Consider the following 21,486-nt stretch of genomic DNA (forward strand, 5'->3'; position numbering starts at 1 on the left):
GAAATCGCTGAAATCTCTTAAAACAATATGCAGTTCTTTTTTTTCCAATGGTGGACAATTTTTTCATTGCTGCTGTTTTAGCATCAAATATATGTTATGAAAAACTCATCTTCCACAAGAAGCCACATTCTGCTTCATTAAAATAAAACAAACCAAACAAACAAAAACAACCCCACATCTTATTTACTTAGAAAAAATAACATTTTGAGAAAGGAACCACCAGGGAAGGCGGCTGCAGATGTTTAAGTCAGAGTTTTGGCTGTGGAGCTTTTTTCAGCATTTGTCAGATTTGACAAGTTCATGTAGATTTTGGTTTGTGGAGGGATACATATGTTTTATATTTTCTGTTTCATGCCAGCAGGTGGTATTCATTTGATAAATTGTTATGCTTGCTTAGTGAGAAGTCATGTCGTTTTTGTTTTTCTTTCTTTCTCTTTTTTTTTTTTAAAGGCTAAAGGGAGTCTTGCCTGAGTAGGAATTCTGGTTTACTCCTGGGGGAATTCTGCACCAAAAAATTCTGCACACAATATTTTCAAATGCTTCAAAATTCTGCGTATTTTATTTGTCAAAATAACACAATATAATCACAGCAGTTTTGATTATTTTTGGTCATTTATTTCAAAATACCTGTCATCAAGTATGTCTCTAACAATATAGACAACAAAAAAAGATTCAAAAAATGTTTTTAACAAATAGATTCCTTATTAGGCATATTAATACAGAACTCTGAGTAATAATTCATTTAAATTTCAATACAGAACCGTATTTCCCACACCCCTTAGAAGCAGTGCAAAGGCTTGGGGGAGTCAGGGAAAAAGAGGTGCTGAGGGAGAGGGAAGTAATTGCTGGGAAGAAGTCTGGGTGTGAACTTAGAGGGTTGGAAAAGTAGGAAAAGTCTGTAACAGATTTTTTTGTGGGGGTGGGAAGGGACTGTTAAGGAGCTTTCCCACATACAGACTCTGGCTGACCCGTAGCCTCTCCCATTCAGTCAGGCACGTCTTCCCTCCACTCCCACTCATACCCCCTGTTCCCACGTGGCCCTGCACCCCTTCCCCCAATGGCCCTGCGCCTTCACTCCCATTAATCCCCTGACCCAGTCTTTCCTCTCCCACTAGTCCTTATGAACCCCTGTCTGACCCCCCAGCAGCCCCATGCTATCTGTCTCCCCATATACCCTGTCTCCTGACCTGGCCTAGCAGGCTTTGTGAAGAAGGCAAGCTCTTTCTCTTCCCTAGCTGGGAGCGGCTGCTCTGTTCTAGCACCGCAGCACCCTCTGGTAGACAAAGGTGGAACTGCAGCAACATTCCAGCAGAAGCTTTTTTCTGCACACAAAAATTAAAATATGCATGGCTCATTAATTATGCATGCTTGCAGTGGCGCATAATTCCCCCAGGAGTACTGGTTGCTTGGACTTTACTGCATGCACTGAAACCTGATTAATAAATTGCTTTTGTTAATCTGGAGTTGCAATGTCACTTGCAGTGTGAAGTTTTAGCAAATCAGATCATCCTACCCCAAAGTTAAAGGCTGAAATGAAGCCACCCCATAGTTAAGGCAAGTGGTCTGCATAATATTCACTCTGTAGTACTGCTGAACAATAAGCTAGAGGCCGAGTCCAAAACTGGAAAGAAATGCATTTCTCTTAATTATTCTATACCTTTAAAAATCCAAAGTCCCTTTCACCAATTACAGTAATTGGTTTTGTTCTCTAAAAATAATTAAATGATTTGTTCTCTTTAAATAGTCAAACAATTTCCTTTTGGTTTTAGGATAACTCTGATCCAAAAGGAAATCATTCAGTAGTTCTTCTACTCAGCATCATTTGGGATTCCTGAAAGAAATCTGTGAGCCCCGCTCTGTCCCTTCACAAAAATTGAACAAGTATTTAATTCACTAATTTCTTGCTGATTGATAATTAAAACAAATTAATCAGCTCAAGTGTGTTACATGTTTTTAGATCCCAGTCCATCCTAAATTAGCCTGGCCTGTGGAAAATGTATGAATCACTCATGCTTCACAGCTGCTTAAGCCAAATATGACTTTGTTTCTTCAAATCCTCTTTCTCTAGCTGTTGTGAAAACCTCTTGATGCATTTCAGTCTGTCCCCATCCGAAAATCAGTTTCAGGCTCTGGGGGCGCTCACTGAGCACTTGAACAATATAAAATGAGGCAGTACTCCACAACTTGATAAAAGATCTGTCAGCCTGAGAAGAACTTGAGAGGGAATGTTGCCAGGAGTAGCATCTCAACATTTCTAAGATGTGTTAGAGAGAACTGTTTTCTCTCAAGCCACAAACCTACCCCCTCTTACACTGACCTGGTAGTTGAGGCCAGTGGCTGTATGGAAACTCAGATGCTGAGATTGTAAAAATGGGTTCGTACCTTATTCCTCAATAGCCATGCTGCCGTGTGCCCTTGAGGACACAAATGGTGGCAAAGATATATATTTCTATTAAAACTTTTTTGTTCAAAATGTTATGTGGCTGGAGGAAAAATGTGAGTGTACGAAGATGCTTGTAGATGGAGGATTCAGACTTTCACTCTTGTAACTCGTTGTGCAGGCAAGCACAATTGTAATTCCTTTGCTCCCATAATGACTGTCACTCATCTTTAAGTATGACTATGATTGGAAATCACTTTCCATGTGTAGGGTTCAGGAAACATGCCAAGGCAAGCACTATTCCCTCTAAGCTGTGCACGTGTGTGCGCGCACACAGATCCTAAACCCCGCGCACACGGTGAAACACCATGCACACAAAAATTTGCACAGAAGCACAACAATTCGCACAGAAGAAATTTTTTGCACACATGGCCTGTCAAAAATTTGCACAGAAGAAATTTTTTGCGCACATTGCCTGTCAAAAATTAGAGGGAACATTGAAGGCAAGTTGGTGTCTATGTTCCCTCCTACTGTCCGCCAAGGTGGCGCAACAATATTCTCTTGCAGTGGCTCTCAACCAGGAATCCGAGGCGTGCTGGAGGCGGTGAGCAGGTTTCAGGGGGGCTGCCAAGAAGGGCCAGCATTAGACTCATTAGGGCTCAGGGCAGAAAGCTGAAGCCGTGCCACATGGGCTTGAAGCCCGGGCCATGAGCCCCGCCGTCCGGGGCTGAAACCAAAGCCTGAGCAATGCAGTTTTGCAGAGGACCCTGTGGCATGAGACTCCAGGTAATTGCCCTGCTTTGCTACCCCCTGACATTGGCCCTGGCTTTTATATGCAGAAAACCACTTTTTGTGGCAGAGGTGGGGCGTAGAATTTATATAGCATGTCGGGGGGGAGGCTCAGAAAGGAAAAAGGTTGAGAGCCTCTGTTCTATAGCATATTCTGCTTCCTTCAAAGCAGAGTGCTAAGCTCGCTTGTCATGTGCCGTATCCTCCCAGGTCATTAAGTCGAGCCCGGCAGACTGTATATGCTGCCTCATGCAGTCCTTGTAGTGGAGTTTGGGATGGCCTTCCTACTGCCTTTTTCAAATTCACCATCTAGAACTCTTAGTCGATTGTTATCCATACGTGTGATGTGGCTGACCCAAGTCATTTGCCTCCGTGCTAGCATGGCTTCTAGCTGTAGTACTTCATTGTTGATGAGTGTCAGAGCAATTGATTCCCATTACGCTGTGTAGGTGGCATTCTTGCAGGCAATTAAGTTGTAGGATATGGCGACAATAAAGGGGCAGGTCTCTAAAGAGTATAGAAGACAATGGAGCACAGCTGTGTAAGTTTGGCATTTTGTGGACACTTTGATCTTCCCTTCTTTTCTCCTCCCCTTCCCCCTCCCCCGCCATCTTGTCGAAAGACTTTTTTATAGACTACCAAAAGCTGAGGCTGCTGACTTGAAGTGTGCTGAAAGTTCTTTATCAATGCTGCCGATGTAACTGTGCTACATAGGTAGCGGAAGGACTTAACGTTGTTTAATTGGCAGCCATTCAATTTTATTTCTGGTGCTGATGGAAGTAATGGGCTTCTGCCAGGAGATGGTTGACACAGGATTTCTGTTTTCTTTACATTAATACAAAGGCCAAAAAGAGAGATAGCATGGGCAAAGGAATTCAACAAATGTTGCAGGTCATTCTCAGAAAGTGCGACAAATGCTGAGTCGTCAGCATCCAATAGATCCTTTATTTCATTTTGCTGGGATTTGCTTTTGGCCTTGAATTGGCGGGGACTTAGAAGTCTGCCATCAAATTGTGTTGTTAAAGTGACACCTGTAGTGGTAGTACGTGCGGCAACTTCTAGTACTCTCGCCAAGAACAAAGTAAATAGTGTAGGGGCAAACACACAGCCCTGTTTAACCCCATGGGCTACAGGAAAGGGATCAGATGAGTTAGCACCCACTGATACATGGGTCTTTATTTTGTCATGGAAGCAGAGTATAAGATTGATTAGTTTGTCTGGGAAGCCAAACTTTGCAAGAAGGCACCAGAGAGCAGAACGTCCGACAGAGTTGAATGCCTTACTAAGGCTGACAAAGGCAACATACAGGGGCATTTGTTGTTCAGCAGCTTTCTCCTGTAACTGGCATAGGGTAAATATGTCAGCAGTGCTGCGTGATGAACAAAAACCACACTGGAATTCAGGGAGTATATCATCTGAAGCCTGAAGCCTTTTCAGCAACAGCTTACCAATGGTCTTTCCAGGGATGGAGAGGCATGAAATGCCATGATGATTGCCACAATCATGGATTACGCTTGTAAAGCCTCATTTTCCCAGCAGAAAGTAAATAAGTCTAGTAGAGCTAGAAGTGTAAGACCACTGTGTTTCAACACTTCAACTGGGATTTCATCAGCTCCGTTTGCCATTTCCATAAATGCGTTCTTAGTCTCCTCCGAAGTTGGTGGATCTTCGAGTTCAAATTGGACTGGTCTTTGCTTGATTGTGTCTATTTGATCATATGCGCTCAATTCACAATTGAGGAGAGTCACAAAATGTTCTTTCCATCTTTCTAACATTCTGTTGTGCTCAGGCAGGTGGGTAGTGCCATCAGGGGACAGGATTGGACAGTTATTGGCTCGTCATGATCCGCAAATAGACTTTAACTCCTGAAAAAAAAACCTCGGGTGTTATTAGTATCAGTAAGAGCTTGTAGTTCTGTTCCTTTATTTCTCTACCAAGCATCTTCCATATCCTGCAGCTTTTTCTGCACTTCAGATTTTGAGGAGGAGGGGTTGTTCAGTTTAACTCTGTGCATGGCTTGATGGGCCACCAAGAGTGCTTGAATATTGTCATTAGCATCAAACCAGTCCACATTTTGTCAAGTTTGGACACCAAGGACTTCTTCAGCTGTTGATTGTGCTGCAGTTTGAAAGGCAACCCACCTTTCATCGACAGTCCGCTTACTTTTGCATTGGCACAGTTTAATGGAATGTGCAAAGTTTCGAGACCTTGACGCATCTGTTTAGTTTTGGGGGCAATTTTCAATCTAGGACTGTGAATCCTGAGATTGTCTAGTGCGGATAAGCTGGTGATCTACAAAACATTCTGTGCCTCGCCTAGCCCTGGTAATGTAAACATCCCTCAGGCATTATGATGAGTAATGACATAGTCTAGAAGGTGTCATCATTTTAACTGAGAGTACTGCCAAGAATAGAATCACTTTTCTGGCACCTTGAAAAAGGTGTTCGTAATAACACTCTGCCCAGAGTTTGACCTTGCTAGGGAGTAGTTCTCCATTTGTATTTAGAGATCAATTTCTGAATTTCCTCATGACTCTATTCCAAATGATGTAATAATTTCCAGTGCAAGCATTGAAGTCACTCAGTAATAAGATTTTGTCATTGTTGGGTATGTTTCTTAAAGTGTCACTCAACTGGTTGTAGAACCTAGTCATCTTTTCTTTGGGAAAAAGTTGTGTTAGGGCATAGGTACTTTTATTGTCAGAAAATTGTTGTGGGACTGTAGTATCCTCAACGTCATTAGGTGCTCTGATATTGACACAGGTTGCTGAGCTAGTTGATTATTGATGGAGTTTGCTATTGCAAGACCTAAACCTGTGTTGGCTGATGTTTTAATTTGCCTTGTAACTGACCAGAAGAAAGTGTTTTCTTTTTCTCTAAATTCACTGCTTTCATGTAGTCTAATCTCAGATAAGACAGTGATATCCCTTTCATATCTGTGTAGCTTTTTTGCTATTAATGCGGTTCTTCTACGGGCTCGATTTTCCTTTTAGTCAAGTAGTGTGCGAATGTTCCAGCATCCAATTGTCAGTTACTGTCCATTTTTGCCCATTTCAGAGTTCAAGAATCCTATTTGTTTGTCTCAGTCTTGTTTTTTCTTTAGTAATGAACCATTTATAAATGTCAGAACAAGGCCCTAAATCCGTGGTGCCTCATCCTACCACTCTGTAATGTGATGTGGTTGCCAGACACAATTTCCTATTTTCTTTCCTGCTGTGATATTGAATTGTCTTAATGTAAAATTTGCTTTGCTTTTAGTTTTCTTCCCAAAGGTTAATGCCATTAAGTTTAAGAGGGTATATATAACATTACAGATATTATTGCTTAGCGTTGCAATTATTATAGTGTCTTTGGTTAAATTCTGCTTGCCTTGGAAAACTGTGTCTGGAAGAACTTTTGTTATTCATGAATAAAGCAATGAAGTTTGACAAGAGCTGATTTGAAGTGCTGATCAAGAAAAGTGAGAAATCATAACATAAAATGTTAGATTTGGTATGTCGGTACCAACAAATTTATCTATCAGTCAGGGAACATGCAAGTCTATGGAAAGTTTAGTCACTCAGACATGAAGGAGACTAAGAAAGATTTGACTACTATGGACATGCCTTCTTCAACACGTGTTGGCCAAGCTTTGGTATCCACCAATTCCTCTAGCATTGCAGCAGCAGGAATAGTCCTAAAGAGGTGATCATATCCCGAACAGATGGTCTGTTTGTGGCTGTGAAAGAGAATGCAGAATCTGAATTGAATTTGAAAAGGCAGTTAGTAGCAGGAGTGGTTTTGGTGGGGATTCATAGATTCCGAGGCTGGAAGGGACCACTAAGATTATCTAGTGTTATCTAGAGCTCTTGTATTACATAGGCCTAGAACATCCCCATCTTTTTAGAAGAACATTCAATCTTCATTTTAAAAATTGTCAAAGATAGAGAATCCACCACAACCCTTGGTAAATTGTTTATTTCTGGTCTGAATGTGTTTATTTTCAACTACTCCTCCATTGGATTATGTTCTACCTTTCTCTGCTAGATTAAAGAGCGCATTATCAAATATTTGTTCCCAATGTAGTTACGTATAGACTGTAATCAAGATACACTCCTTAACCTTCTCCTTGATACGCTAAATAGATAGCTTCAAGGAGCTCAATCAGGCATATTTTCTAATCCTTTAGTTGTTCCTGTGACTCTTTTATGTGTACCCTCTCCAGTTTATCGATGTCCTTGGTGAATTGTGAGTACCAGACTGGACATAGTATTCCAGCAGTGTCAAATACATAGATCCCCTGTTTTTGTAACCAAGGTTTGTATTAGCCCTTTTGGCCACAGTGTTGCACTGAAAGCTCATGTTTTTTCTGATTGTCAATTCCCACCTCCAAATCTTTTTCAGAGTCACTGCTTCCCAGGATAGAGACCCCCCCACACACACATATCCTATAAGTATGGCCTACATTCTGTGTTCCTAGATTCATTCATTTACATATAGCTTTATTAAAATGCTTGTTGTTTGCTTGTGCCCATCTTACCAAGCGATCTAGATCGCTTTGTATCAGTGACCCTTCTTATTCATCATTTACCACTCCTCCCCAATATATTGATCTGCAAACCTTATTGGTGGTGATCTTGTTTCCTTCCAGGTCATTGATAAAAATATTAAATATAGTAGAGCCACGAACTGATCCCTGCAGGACCCCACTAGAAGCACATCTATTCAATAATGATTTCCTCATTTACAATTACATTTTGAGACCTATTAGTTAGCCGTCTTTTAATCTATTTAATGTGTGCTATGTTAATTTTATATCATCCTCATTTTTAATCAAAATGTGGTATCATCTTAAAGAAATCTGTTATATCAACATTATTACTTTTATCAACCAAACTTGTAATTTTCATTAAAAAAAAGTTATTTTGACATGATCTATTTTCTATAATCCTGTGTTGATTGATATTAATTACATTACGCTCCTTTAATATTTTATTAATTGAGTCCCATATCAACCACCCCATTATCTTGCTGAGAATCAGTCAGACTAACAAGCCTTTTTAAAAATTGATACAACATTCACTTTCTTCCAGTTTTCTGGAACTTACCCATTTTCCCAAGACTTATTGAAGATCAACATTAATGGCACAGAGAGCCGCTCAGCCAGCTCTTTTAAAACTCTTGGATGTAAGTTGCCTTGACCTGGTGATTTTAAAATGTCCAGGTTCTGTAGCTTTTGTTTAACATCCTCCTCAGATACTGGTGGAATGGAAAGAGAGATATCATCCTCATCATCTGACTACATTATCTTTTCCCCTCCAAATGCAGAAATACTTATTGAACCCTTCTACCTTTTCTGCTTTATTATTGATCATTCTATCATTTCCACTTTGTAGTGGATCAATACCATTATTAAGATTCTTCTTGTTACTAATATACTTAAAGTCAGAAGGAGGTTTATTTTAATTCGGTTGGCCATAAATTTCTCTTTGTATCCCTTTGCTTCCCTTCTTGATGTTCTACAGTTCCAATAATTTATATTCATTACTGTCAATTTCCACATTTGCTACATAAAAAATAAAAATAACTATCTTCACTTCCCCTCTAAACCAGATGAGTTTTTTTTTTTTAAACAATACAGCCTTCTTCCTCAATTGTAGAATTGTGGCTTTGGGGGCATCTAATAAAGTGTTCTTAAACAATTCCCAATTAAAATTCACATTTTTTCTGATTAAATTCTACCCAGCTGATTTGTGTGATAATTATTTTCAGCTTTGTGAAACTGGCCCTTTTAAAGCACCAAGTGTTCATATCTCTGCTCTGGACTTTAATTCTGTTTGCCCATTATAAAAGTGGTCAAATCATGATCATTTGTACCTAAGCTACTATAAATTTTTAAATCTGTGATCAGTTCCTCCTTATCTGTCAAGACAAGGTCTAATATAGAATTCCCCTGGGTTGGGATGCAAGGCTTTCTGCATTAAGAAATGGTCATCTATAATATTTAGAAATTCCAAGGATGTTTTAGTACTGGCAGTATGAGACCTCCAGCATATGTCACTCAAATTGAAGTCCTCCATGATCACTCAGGTTTTTTTCCTACACATTCTTTTCATTACTTTCCAATATGACTTACAGTGGGACCCACAGGATAATGTGGGCTATCGTCAAAGCTGCACCAGCTATGGAGTTTGAGTAGAAACATATTTCTTTTTCCTCCTTTTTATGGGGTTCTTTTCTTCAAGTTGTGACTTCAGTTTTTGCTTTTAATCTTGTTAGCAATACCATGGTTACAGCAACCTTTTTAATTTGTTACTAAATTAAGCACTTTAAATGCCATTTTGAATTTGGAGAACAGGACTCCTGGAATCTTTCTTCCAGGTCTTTTACAGTCAATATGCTCTGAAAGTTCTAGTGAGACTGTTCAGAATATTTTTAGTGCTTGCACTTGAAGTGTGGCATACTTCTGGTTCCTCCAAGAACTGTGATATTTCACTACAGCAGCTTACATCCATCATCTTGAAGTTGAGTCTTCTGAGAACTGCCTTGTAGCTGCTTTTCAATATTTTTTATTTTCCAAGAGCATCTTACAAGATGGCTTTCTTAATAGCAGAAAATGGTAAATGGTAAAAGCTGCCATAGACCCTCAGTTGAAAAATAGAGTATAGAATAGTTCAGCCTTCCTGGGTTTTAGTGCAGAGCTATAGTCTGCCTGCAATTGCCAGAAATTGACTCTGGAGGGAGGAGATAAGACTCTCTACTGGTGATTGCAGAAGGGGATACTTCAGTGTTGAGGGGGTTTTAAATTAACCTGTAAACTGCTTACTTCTGCCAGCACTCTGGAGTCAAGGAATGATCCTGTCAAAAGATAAGACCCTCCTTCTCTGTTGTGAATTTAGGAGCTAGGAACTGTCCTAAACTCTCCTGTCCTTTCTCCCCAGGCTTGGGAGTAGCCATTCCTGCCATTGATTTAGTCATCACCTGTCATCTTTCTTGTTATAAGACTTGCTATGGGGGCTATCCTCAAGATGGAAAAAAGGGTACTGGAAGTGTGTTCCAGCACTTCTGTAACCCATAAGTGATTGTACTGAACGTACCAGAATGGTGGTCTAGCTCCCAAAGAAAAAGTGCTAGGATAGTGTTCCAGAGTGTTCCAGCACGACTTGAGCCTTGCATTGGAGTCTGGGATTTCCAGGTTAGGGAACTCTTAACAGTTTGAGGAGGGTTCTTGTCTTTTCATGCAGTCATTCACAACCTAGTTTCTCCTGTCACTGGAGACATAAAGCAATGAGTCTGCCCCACTATTAGTGAGTGAGAACACTCTTCTTCTCAAGTGGGCTTCAGTTAAGGAATCACATTTAGCATTGCTGTTGTCTAACTCAGTGCCAGTTCAATATCTTCAAAAAGGGGGCCTCACAGTATTAGCAACATTCCACTGAGGAAACCCTACCACACTCTAACCTCCCTGGGTTTGGTTTCTGTCATCTTTCTGGTTAGGATGAAAATCCTTTCTGGTTTGGTGTAATATGACAAATCTTCACAACTTCTCTGAGGCTTTTTTCATGACCGTACAACATGAAGTGTCACAAGATGAGAGGAAGGCATTCCAAGGTGGATCTCACCAGTCTTGGCTGGACTCCAGTGACTTCATTGAGGTCAGGGGACTCCCCCTTAAAGAGTGCCCATCCTCTTCTAAACACTCTATGGACAGTTTTTCTGTTGTCCAAGAGTTTGGGGGTAAAAGCTGTCTGTAGAGTATTTTGAACAGGTTGGATCCCTGTTGTAATCAGCACGGATGCTTTGAAGTGACTGCGGAGGCACTAATTGCTTTGGGTGTCTGGTGGTGAGCTGAGATGACACTACTTAAGCCCTGAGGTGAGTTTTTTCCAGAGGAGAGGGCTTTGGAGTGCAAACAAGAAAGAAACCATACAAGTCCCAGCAGGTTTTTGAAAAAGCTCCCAGTTGTTCAGGTCATTTTAGAGAGAGGAAAGTCCAAGGATCAGATGCTTTGAGGAATGGATGCTGTATCAGCCTCAGGAAAGTTGTTGATTATGTGAGAAACAGCTTCTAAGTCCGCCAGAAAACAATCTGACTTTTCTTCTGTGGAGTCGAAGAAATGTATGATGAGGTGGATGGAACCAGCTGGGAAGCAGCCCTACAGGCTGTAGACAAAGGCAGGAGGGGCAGCCTCCAGTGTGGCCACCTGTTGCAGGCAACAGGTGAAGAAATGAGCTTCCAACTGGAAGCTTTTTGTTGCAGGAGGCAACTGATCCCCTTTAAGGGGCAAAGCGTACAGCCCAATGGTAGAAAAGTAATGTGACTTTTTCCCTTAATATTCAGAGAGCAATTCCAAGATGGGAGCCACAACTTTGGGGCTTGCTAGAGAAGTCTTCCTCACTTATCAAACGATACTGCACCCACATGGTTAATGAGATGCTCTCAAGACTTGTGTGGGATTTGGAAGAAGCTTTGTGAAGTCAGGGTTTATTTGTGCACTCTGTATTGCCCTGTAATGTAGTTATGCAAAATATTAATAGATGTTGCCAAAAAAAACCCCAACCCCAAAACCACTCTTCAAATATATGTTGATGACAATGACCTCTGGGACTAATTAGGTTAATAAACTGTGTGTATTATGGATGCTTCAAGGGACTCATTCACCACCAACTTCTGTGCTGTCATGGTGGCAGGCAGAATTAATATGGTCATCAGCACAAAGCTCTATGCTGTTTAATTTGGAACACTTCTCTAGGCATTGAGCAGTGCTGGATTTTTTTCCCCAGCGTTGTTTGTTTTCCCAGCTCCCCACAGGGCCTGAACATTAAATACATTTGATAAGTTTTTTTCCTGGCTGCTGAGCAGCTCTAAACATTGCTTGTACTTTTTTCTACAAGTGATCTTATCCTGATTAAGTATAGAACTCTCTTTCCTGTCATTAATGCTCAGGTAAGGCTCCATATTTGTCTTGGGAGGGAGAGTGAAGGGGAGTGATACCTCATCCAGGTGTTGGTGGATAGTAGGATAGTAGTGGCTATAACCTCCAAGAGCATGCTCATTATAGCTCTTTCTACGCCTGTAGGAGCTATGTAGCTCCCCACAGTGCCTGCCTCTTAGCCTTTGCTGTTGGACACAGGAGTGGGAACGCAGCCACACTCCAAACTACCTAACACCTCCTGGAGCCTTACAATCAGTGCTAGGTTTTCCCTATCTCTCTATGGTGGCAATAGCATTATTGCTGCCTTCTGCACAGCTTTCTGGGTGGGGAAGGAACTCCTTGGGCACTTGTATTGGAACAACCCTAAAATGCCCCTAAACTTCAGAGTACTGTCAGGTGCCAGAAAAGCCACCACTTTGTTCTTCACAAATAAACTGGTTTGACCTCAAAGGCTTTCGCAGTGTGCACATGTGTTGGGAACAAAATATGTGCCATTTCCTTCTCACCGATTCCCCTCTCTTTCTCCCTGTCCCAGTTTGCTACCATTTCGTTTGTTTGTATATAAACTCCAGCTGTAAACAGAAAACACATTTTCAGTGAGCAAAATAAGAGGTTACTCCGTTTTCCTATTAGGGATTTGTCATTTTGCTGTAAGCGAATAACTAATCGCTACTTGCATGCTGCACTAATGAATTCTGCCTCTGTTTTGAGTTTCTGGCCCTATATTTTAACTATGGAGGTGGGGGAGAAACTTGACAAGATTTGTTTTATTTGCCTTACCAACATTGTATGCAATATTTTTTTAGACTCTTATAATACGTTTTGAGCGGTGAGAACCTAATTTTCTTATCGGTCACTACAGTGTAGGGCAGAAATATAAAATGAATCAGACAGACATAGAGCCAGGAAGCTTTTAAGGAGACCTTGAAGTGGTAGGTAAGGGAACCTCTAAATCTAGCAAGTATGGTTCTTATTATAATTTATGATGCCATATGGGTGTTTTGTATCCTTGAAACCTCTTTGAATGGTGACTTTCTATGGTAGACATTACTTTTTCCTTACTCAGCTCTTTGGCAGAGGCTTAGGAATTATTTTATCTCTGAATTAAAAAATCTGAACTCCTGCTCTGTTCCATTTTTAATGTGTTCTCTCTATTATTTACTGTAGTATAAGGAGGCTTGATTTTTAAATCTTTGAGAATTAACTTACACAACGTTGCTAGTTCCAGCAAGCTGACATTTTCGTGGCCTTACATTTATACACGGGTTTCAGCGTATGGCAGAAATGTAACAATTGCAGTACCAGGGCAACCACTGGAAAAGTCTCTGATCCTGCAAGGTGCTGAGTACTTGCAACTTTCATTGCTTGGGAAGGCACCGATCCAACAAACCACTTAAGGACACGAGTATCCAGAGTCTCAAATGTTCTCTCTGAATTTAGTAGGGTGACTCGTGTATCTAGTTAGGTGTGGGGCTTAGGTCCTCAGCATCTCTCAGCCTTACAGTCTGTATTCTGATTCTGCATCTCTATGCACAGACTTGTGGGCAAGTGGGCTGCAGTTGATTTAATTAAGAACAACATACACCAATATATATTCCAATGTACATAGTCTTGATGTACATCGTAAGACCAGCAAACGATGAGAGAAACCTTTTTTTTTTTGTTCTTGAAATTGAGAAATAATTGACCTTTTGTGTTCTTTCTTTTCCTATTTTTATTGCTAGGGGTGTGAGTTGATAGAGACACCGGATCAAGACTTCACTGACTTCACCAAGTGCCTTCAGATACTCCAGAAAAAGATAGAAGAAAAAGGTCTCCAGGTAAAGCCACCTAATCTTTCAATCTGTAGTAGTGTTATAACTCTTCCTCCCGAGAGAACCTAGGCTGCTGTATTAAGTTTGCACTGAAATGAAATGGTTATTTACTGTAGCCCTGTCAGTCTGAGCCCTCACCATATTTACGGCACAGAAAGTAAATATTTATGTTTTTGCTAGGTGAAATTGCCCTAGACAGACGGACAAACAAACAGCTTTCTTGAGACAGCTTGTATTGATTTGTGTTTTAATGAACTGCCTAACGTGTTGAAAAGTGATTTGTGGGTGGTTGCTGGCGCTGGTGTTCAAAGCAAGAGTCCCACTTGGGTATGTAAATAACTCTTCAAATCTTGGCACTCTGGACATTGATGCTACCCTCCGAAAAGGAGTTGAGAAAACAAAGAACCTCAGGTTGACCAACAGCTTACTCCCTTTGAAATCAAAGGGACTATTTGCAGAGTAAGCAAAGGTTAAGCCAAGCATGAGAGAAGTGGAATTTAGCTCCCGCTTCTCTGGCTGGGGGGAGCTGATGATGAGGAGTTCCTAGGGATCCCATCCTTTTCTTCCGGTAGAACAGCAACAACACCTGATAGGGAAAGAAGAGGGAATCCCCTTTTACACCTCCTCTAAAGAAAGAGCTCTCACTTCCACCGATGACCTACAGGGCGAAAGGCAAATCCTGAAAGGAGAAAAAGGAAATACCAACTCCTGTTGCCTTCCCTCTCTGAGAGAGGAGAGGTGAAGGAGACTCCAGCCTTTCACTCATTCTCGCCACTGCAGTGGTAGAGGGGGGTAAAGATTCCAGCCTCCACCAGCTCCCTTTCTAATACAGTGGAAGTGGGGAAGAAGGAAGTGTTAATGTTACCCCCACACTGCTCCCTTGTTCTCTGTGCAAATACATAATGCATCTATTTTGCTTAAAATCCCTTTTGAAATGTCTTCACCTTCTAATAGGGAAGCATTTCCCTGGGGCATTTTTAAAGATTTTGGTGAAGAATCTCCCACCAGGCACCTTTTTTATGTGCTTTTTCCATCAATACCGATTCTCCATCCTGATAGAAACTGTGGTGGGGGATTCCCCTCCACATGCTGCAGTTGCTCTTATCTGGCTACTTATGAGTCAGGAAGCCCTTTCAAATATGTATACTCTTTTGTACCCTACCTCATCTCCTGGTTGCACAAGATAGTGTAAGGCTGCCTCACTTTGTAACACCAAGATCTGTGACAACAGCCATCAGCACTGGTGAGTTTCGGAATCTGCTTTGACCACTGGGCCAGTCAGGTGCTGCTCGTTATGAATGAAGGTGGTAGAATTGAACCCAGAGTGAGGAGGGACTACAGTAAACCTAAACTTGATTGAGTTCTGTACCCTATGCTCTTATCAGTCTAATTTACCGTGGACAGATGGGTTTTAAAGGGATGTCATGAGACGTTTAAAACTGAATAATAACCACACAGTTAAAACGAGTGCAGTAGGAGTGTGACGTCTATAAAGGCATTTCAGCAACAAGTAACCTCTTCCTTAAATCTTTGACTGCTTTGATCCCCCTTTCATTTACTAGTGTAATATATTGTTAAGACCAATAAAGGATGTCACACTTCAAATCCTTGATATTTTGTGAAGCACAAACCTAAGTGTAATTGCATTAATTGTTCAGAATAGTTGCTATAGCACAATAACTAACTTTTCAATTCAACTATATTGTTATGCTGCTATATGTAATGGCAGCTGAGGTGTTGACTTTGAATTCGGTGCTAACCTTTTGCTTTTCTGAGAATACAATCAACTGAAAAGGGCATGATTTCTCCGAACAGAACTACTGTGTTTATTAAATGCTGGCTATTTCTTGTTCAGTGTGTCTATTGCATAAAATACCTAAGCTGCAAGGTATTTGTATAGTTGTGAGCCATGCAGTTGGATGGAAAACATACATTTATTTTTCTATTGTTGACCTTTCTCTTTCTTGCATCCACCTTACGGCAGAAACAATCCCTGTTTTGATATACATAAATGACGCAAATGAAATCCCAGACTGCATCACAAATCTGAAGTTTAAGTTTTCGTTGACAGTTCCTTCAGCTTACAGGCATTAAGTGTCATTTGTCAGGAGTAGCGTGGACACTAATTTTGGGTGCCTCAATTTTTAGGGGCCTCGCCTGAGAAACCTTGATCCTGATTTAGAGATGCTGAGTGCTCACAGCTGTTGTTGACTTCAATTGGAAGCGCAGGTACTCAGCACCTCTGAAAATCTGGCCCCTTTAATAGATTTTGTGTTTAACCTTCGACACCCAAATTGGAAAATTTTGGCTTAAAAGTATCAAGGGATGAGTCGAATGGACCCCAAAACCAGAGGATTAAAACGCTGTTGAGTACAGCCAGATACAAGCAATGCTGACGTTGGATAAGGTAGCAACCATCTGATTCTGTGGCAAAGGCTTATCATGATGGCCAGCTTGATCTCCAGAAGGGAATGTTGATGGAGCCACACAATCACTTGGTTCCCCAAAAAGTAAAAGCAGCAGAGGGTGAAAGGAGCTCCTGGTGTCTGAAAGTTTGAGGAGAACAGAAAGCTATTGTACTGTACTCCTTTTTGGAATGTAGGAAGACCTTTCATTGTACTTTTGGGATTTTTGCTTCAGAGAGTCCTTTTCCTTATGTGAATGGTTACAGGGTAAAAGATGTTTTCCTGGTGCCAGAACTTAAACCCATATGTGCAGGTTCATTTTTGCCCTTTGCCTCAACCCCAGCTGGCCTATCACACTAGTCAAGTAGAAGTATAAAGAAGGCCCAACATCTTTTTCCGTGCAACAGTGTTGAAGTTACTTTTTGTTTTATATCGTCGGTACTTGTTCAAAATATTTTGAGCTTACACTGTGTTCCTTATTTGCTCTTCAGGTAAGCAATGATAAAAAGCTAGTAAATTAGGGCTTGGCTACACTTGCAGATGTAGAGCGCTTTGGGTTAAACCACCTTCAGAGAGCACACTAGGTAAAGCACCGCAGTCTGTCCACAATGATAGCTGCAAGCGCACTGGCGTGGCCACATTTGCGGCACTTGCAGCTGCATTGAGAGCGGTGCATTATGGGCAGCTATCCCAGAATTCATGTGGCTGTAACGTGCTTTTCAAATGTAGGGGGTGGAGTGGAGTGTGACAGGGAGTGTGTATACGGGGGGAGAGAGAGTGGGTTTTTGGGGTGCTGAGAGTGTGTCAGCATGCTGTCTTGTAAGTTCAGGCCCCCAGCCTCTCTCTCACTCACTCAAAGCAAACATTTACTGTTTGCTTTGTCTTGGAGCAGATAAGCAGACACTGTCTGAAACAGAGCTTTGAAAGGGTACTTCCGCATTTCTGCAGCCGATTTCAAAACAATGAGAAGAGTGGCCACTTGACTTAAGGGGATTATGGGACATTTCCAGAGGTCAATCAGAGCGCGGTAACGTAACTCCTCGTTCACACTGACGCTGCAGCATCTCACCCAATACGCAACAGATGTTATACCTCTCACCGAGGTGGAGTACTAGGAGCTCTCTAGCCAGGGAGTCAGAGCGCTCTACATGCCTTGCCAGTGTGGACGGGGAGTAAGGTAGAGCTTTCTGGGCGGCTTTATTGCGGTATAGTGTGCAAGTGTAGCCAAGCCCTTAGATGCACTCAATATGTATTGCATCCTCACAATCAACTGTAACATTCTGTCTTAGAACAAAATACAACATTTAGAAGCCTGGATATCTGAGCAGAGGTTTTCCTAGATTGGCATGAGAGCTGCTTATACTCACCATGGAAATTGCTTCCTTTATGTCTGTAGAGAAAGTTAAATGTAAGTCAAAACCCAACATGCAGGTCTCTAAGGGGAGTTTTTCGCTAACAAAAATAATTCATAGCATCGTTTGTTAATCATATATGATTACTGTTCCTTAGACAGTCCAAAAAAAATTTCTCTTGTACAGATTCAATATGGCATCTAACATCTCCGGAGTGCTTGCGCTTGCTTTACATGCCCTAATTTGGTATCACATTGTGTATCCATAACCAAATAATGTGCAATAAAATAACAATATAATTCTGTAATTTTTGAATCATCAAATTATGTGTGTGCATAATTAGATATTGTAGTACATTGCAGAAGGATACAAGCAAGACTACACTTGTTAAATTCTAAAAGCCAGATTCGGCCTTGTTTTACCCCTCGTACACCCTATTCACTTTAATTGCGGTTGAATGGATAAGTTAGAGGTATGAAGTAAAGCAACACAGAATTTGACACTAGACTTTGTTTCCAAGGTTGTCAGATGTTTCTCTGTTTTATATTTTTCTCCTAGTTTATGGCTCTCTTAGGGTCCATGGGATACAGTTCCATGTCAGGAAAGCTCTCCGTCCTTCTGGCATGTGCCCTTTTTATACAGTTTGAGTCACTTGATGTTTCAGTGTGCACATCCTGTTTTACGACTTTAATCACGAAGTCCTCTTTCATATCAGTGTTTGGACAATTTCATTTCATTTTAATATCTGCAATAAATTTATTTAGGATTATTCTTCTCTGGAGTAATATATTACTGTGTCTACTATTTAATGAAACCTGGCTTTCCTAGATAAACAGCGCATCCCTCCTCCCCTCTCATGTAGTGCATATTACTACAAGGAATCCTTCAAACTTAGGTGTTGAACACACTTATTATAACAATAATACCTAGCGTTTTTACTGATGCAAAGCACTATATATCTCAGTGGTTTATTAAGGAGGTCAGTATCATTATCCCGAGTTTACAGATGGGAAAACTGAGACACAAAGAGGGGAAGTGACTTGCTCAAGGTCACCCAGCAGGCGGATGGCAGAGCCAGAAGTAGAACCCAGGTCTGCTGATTCCCAGTTTAGTGCTGTCTCCATTAAGCCACACCACTTCTTAGTGACAATCATCAGTAACTCCACTGAAGCCTATAAAGTTACCAACAAGGTAGGTGAGGGGAGGATTAGGCCAATAACCTTTCTTCATACAACTTAACTTTATCTAGAATACGTCTTGATTAGAAAAGATGTTGCTTGCATTTTCTTTCCTCCTCTAGTGATGGGTTTATAAGATCATTCAAAAAGTCAGCATCAATATAGTGTTTAGAGCCCCACACCACAAAAGCTAACTAAGTTTACACTCTGCCCCATCTCTCACTTCCACTTGGGATTCTGAGAGGCAGCCAGGAATTTCAAGATCAGAAAAAGTTGTGCAGTCAAACCTCACATAGCTTTTGCTGCCTCCAGCTTGTCTTTCTCCCCATCTTTGGTATTTGCCAGCTTGTTTCCCTCCCTACCCTGTCAGAACTTGCTGCTGGCTAGCTTAACCACCACCCATGCCCCTTGTTATTTTGGGCACCCTCTTTTTTACAAATCAGTTTCCAGGAGAGAAAATGAGGAATAACTTCTCCAGTTGAAACTACCTGCTTAATTTTTAAATAGGTAAAGTACAATTTTCCAAGTTTGAATTGACTCAAGTACTGGGGCTAACACATCTGCTCTGGCAAAAATTCCATGTCCTCTTGAATGACCATGACTCGTCTAGCCTGGGTTTTATATTCAGTCAAAATCTGGCACCTCCTGTCATTTCATACCTGTATTATTACAGTGAACCATAGATTCAGTACTGACTCGAAGAGATGAGTCCTCACCTATTGAATCACTAGTACCACTTCACACAGCATCCTGGGTTTTCCTTCTAGGTTTTCCATGTGTGTCATGTATAACCTGGACCCAGCTTAACATCCTGTGTGAGACTTGACAAGTCACTTCCCAAGGTGATACGTCTCCCAGCAGTATCAACATTAGTTCACACTACAAAATAAACCCATGACTTTACTGAAGTGTGTGTGTGTGTGTGTGTGTGTGTGAGATAGTTTCTCTTGAATAGAAAAGGGACTGAACTAATGCAAACTCCGCTTTCTATAGAATAATAAAAAGAAAAAGTTCAGATTCAGATTTATACTGTACATTTAAAAGAGCTAGGTTCTGATGCTGTTGAGATGCTGAACCTTTGAAAAATGTGATTTTTAAATGAAAATGCTAGTCTATTATCAAAAAAAGAAAAGGAGGACTTGTGGCACCTTAGAGACTAACAAATTTATTTGAGCATAAGTTTTCGTGAGCTACAGCTCACTTCATCAGAACTTATGCTCAGATAAATTTGTTAGTCTGTAAGGTGCCACAAGTCCTCCTTTTCTTTTTGCAAATACAGACTAACACGGCTGCTACTCTGAAATCTATTATCAGTGACCTTAAAAAATGTCTTTTTTTCTTCAAGTTTTCCACACTGACATTGATGGTTTTATTAATTTAAAAGCATTGACATTAAACCTTTGAAAGGCAATAGGAGTTTCAATAAAATTCATTTTTATATTGTTGGCCTATATAAGGAAATGAAGATCTGCTATACCCTTGTTTTAGGCAGGGAGTATAATAAAGCTATATTAAAAGTCTCCGAGCTCAGTTTTAAAGTAGATGGTATTTTAGATTAAACAGTTAAAGAAAGAACAATCTGTACTTTCCAGACAAAGATAAACCTATCAGTGGATTGTAAAAAATTCTCTGTAAATCTGAATAATGGATGAATAAACTAAAGCTGATTTGACTCCTTGAGCCTGTGCTTTTGAGGACTGTTTATATTTGAAGTCTCTTCATTAGTTATTAAGTCCTTTTATGGGCTTGTCTACACAGGGACACTAGGGAAAGTTAAGGTAACAGGGCTATGTCTACACTGGACACCACTGGCGGTGACGTGTAGTGTACATGTAGTTACACCTCACAGTGAAAAGCAGGCTGTGTCCATGCTGCAGTGTGTAGCTACACATGCCAATGAAAGGCTGTGGTTGGGGGAGGCAATGGGGGAAAAGGCTTGAGCTGCTCCCTGCTGCTGGAGCTTTTTACTGCAAGGAGGAAAGGGGCCGGGGGAGCAGCAGGGAGAGGCTGAGCCTTTTGTCCCTGCCAAAGCTTTGTCCGTGCTGCTGGAGTCTTCCTGAAGCAGGGGGAGCCTTTCCCCACTGTCTCCCTACCGCCAGAGCCTTTCCCCACTTCCAGAGCCTTTCCTGTAGTTGGGAAGGGCTCCAGCAGCAGGGAGTCAGCAGGACACCATGTTGCTAAAAATAGCATGTATCTGGGGGAGGTATGACTTGGGTAAGCAGAGAGCCATGTAGGATATGGACTTGACTGTATACCCGGGCCCTTCAGGCCTGTCTTTACTTTACTCTCCTAAACTGTGCCTCATAGTCTATGCTGCTGTTCATATCTGTGCTAGGGGGAGTAAGTCTGTATCTACGGAAAGGAGTGCGCCGCGTAGGTACACCCTAAAGTCGTGAAGTTAGCATATATAAGTTAACTTATGCACTTTAACTTCATAGCTTTGGTTAATTCATTTTAACTTTTTATGTAGACAAGTCCTTAGTAAATCTTTCTTGATTGGACGATGGAATCTGAAGTGTTGTCAACCTAGTGCCTGATCCTGAGGAGTGCAGAATGCCCTCATTTCTTATTGTGATCACTGAGAGGTGAGGGTGTTAGCACAACATGCCACTTGGCCCTTTCCAGAAGGGACTAAATGACTTTGTGTGATGATTT

At 41.1% G+C, this 21,486-nt stretch overlaps 1 protein-coding gene across 11 annotated transcripts in view; it reads left to right on the forward strand.

Moving 5' to 3' along the window:
- The window catches only part of TPK1 (thiamin pyrophosphokinase 1), a 491,137-nt gene that overhangs the window by 284,889 nt on the left and 184,762 nt on the right, over window positions 1-21,486 (forward strand). For 9 of the 11 annotated variants that reach the window (XM_027821805.3, XM_027821803.3, XM_043540516.1 and 6 more), the window contains one exon: window positions 13,807-13,902. The exons of the other annotated variants lie outside the window; for them this stretch is intronic. In XM_027821805.3, coding sequence (XP_027677606.2) covers window positions 13,807-13,902 — 96 coding nt within the window. The remainder of the gene's footprint in view (window positions 1-13,806; window positions 13,903-21,486) is intronic. 11 annotated transcript variants of the gene reach the window in all.

Source organism: Chelonia mydas, chromosome 2 (genome assembly GCF_015237465.2).
Source record: "Chelonia mydas isolate rCheMyd1 chromosome 2, rCheMyd1.pri.v2, whole genome shotgun sequence".
Taxonomy (NCBI): Eukaryota; Metazoa; Chordata; order Testudines; family Cheloniidae; genus Chelonia; species Chelonia mydas.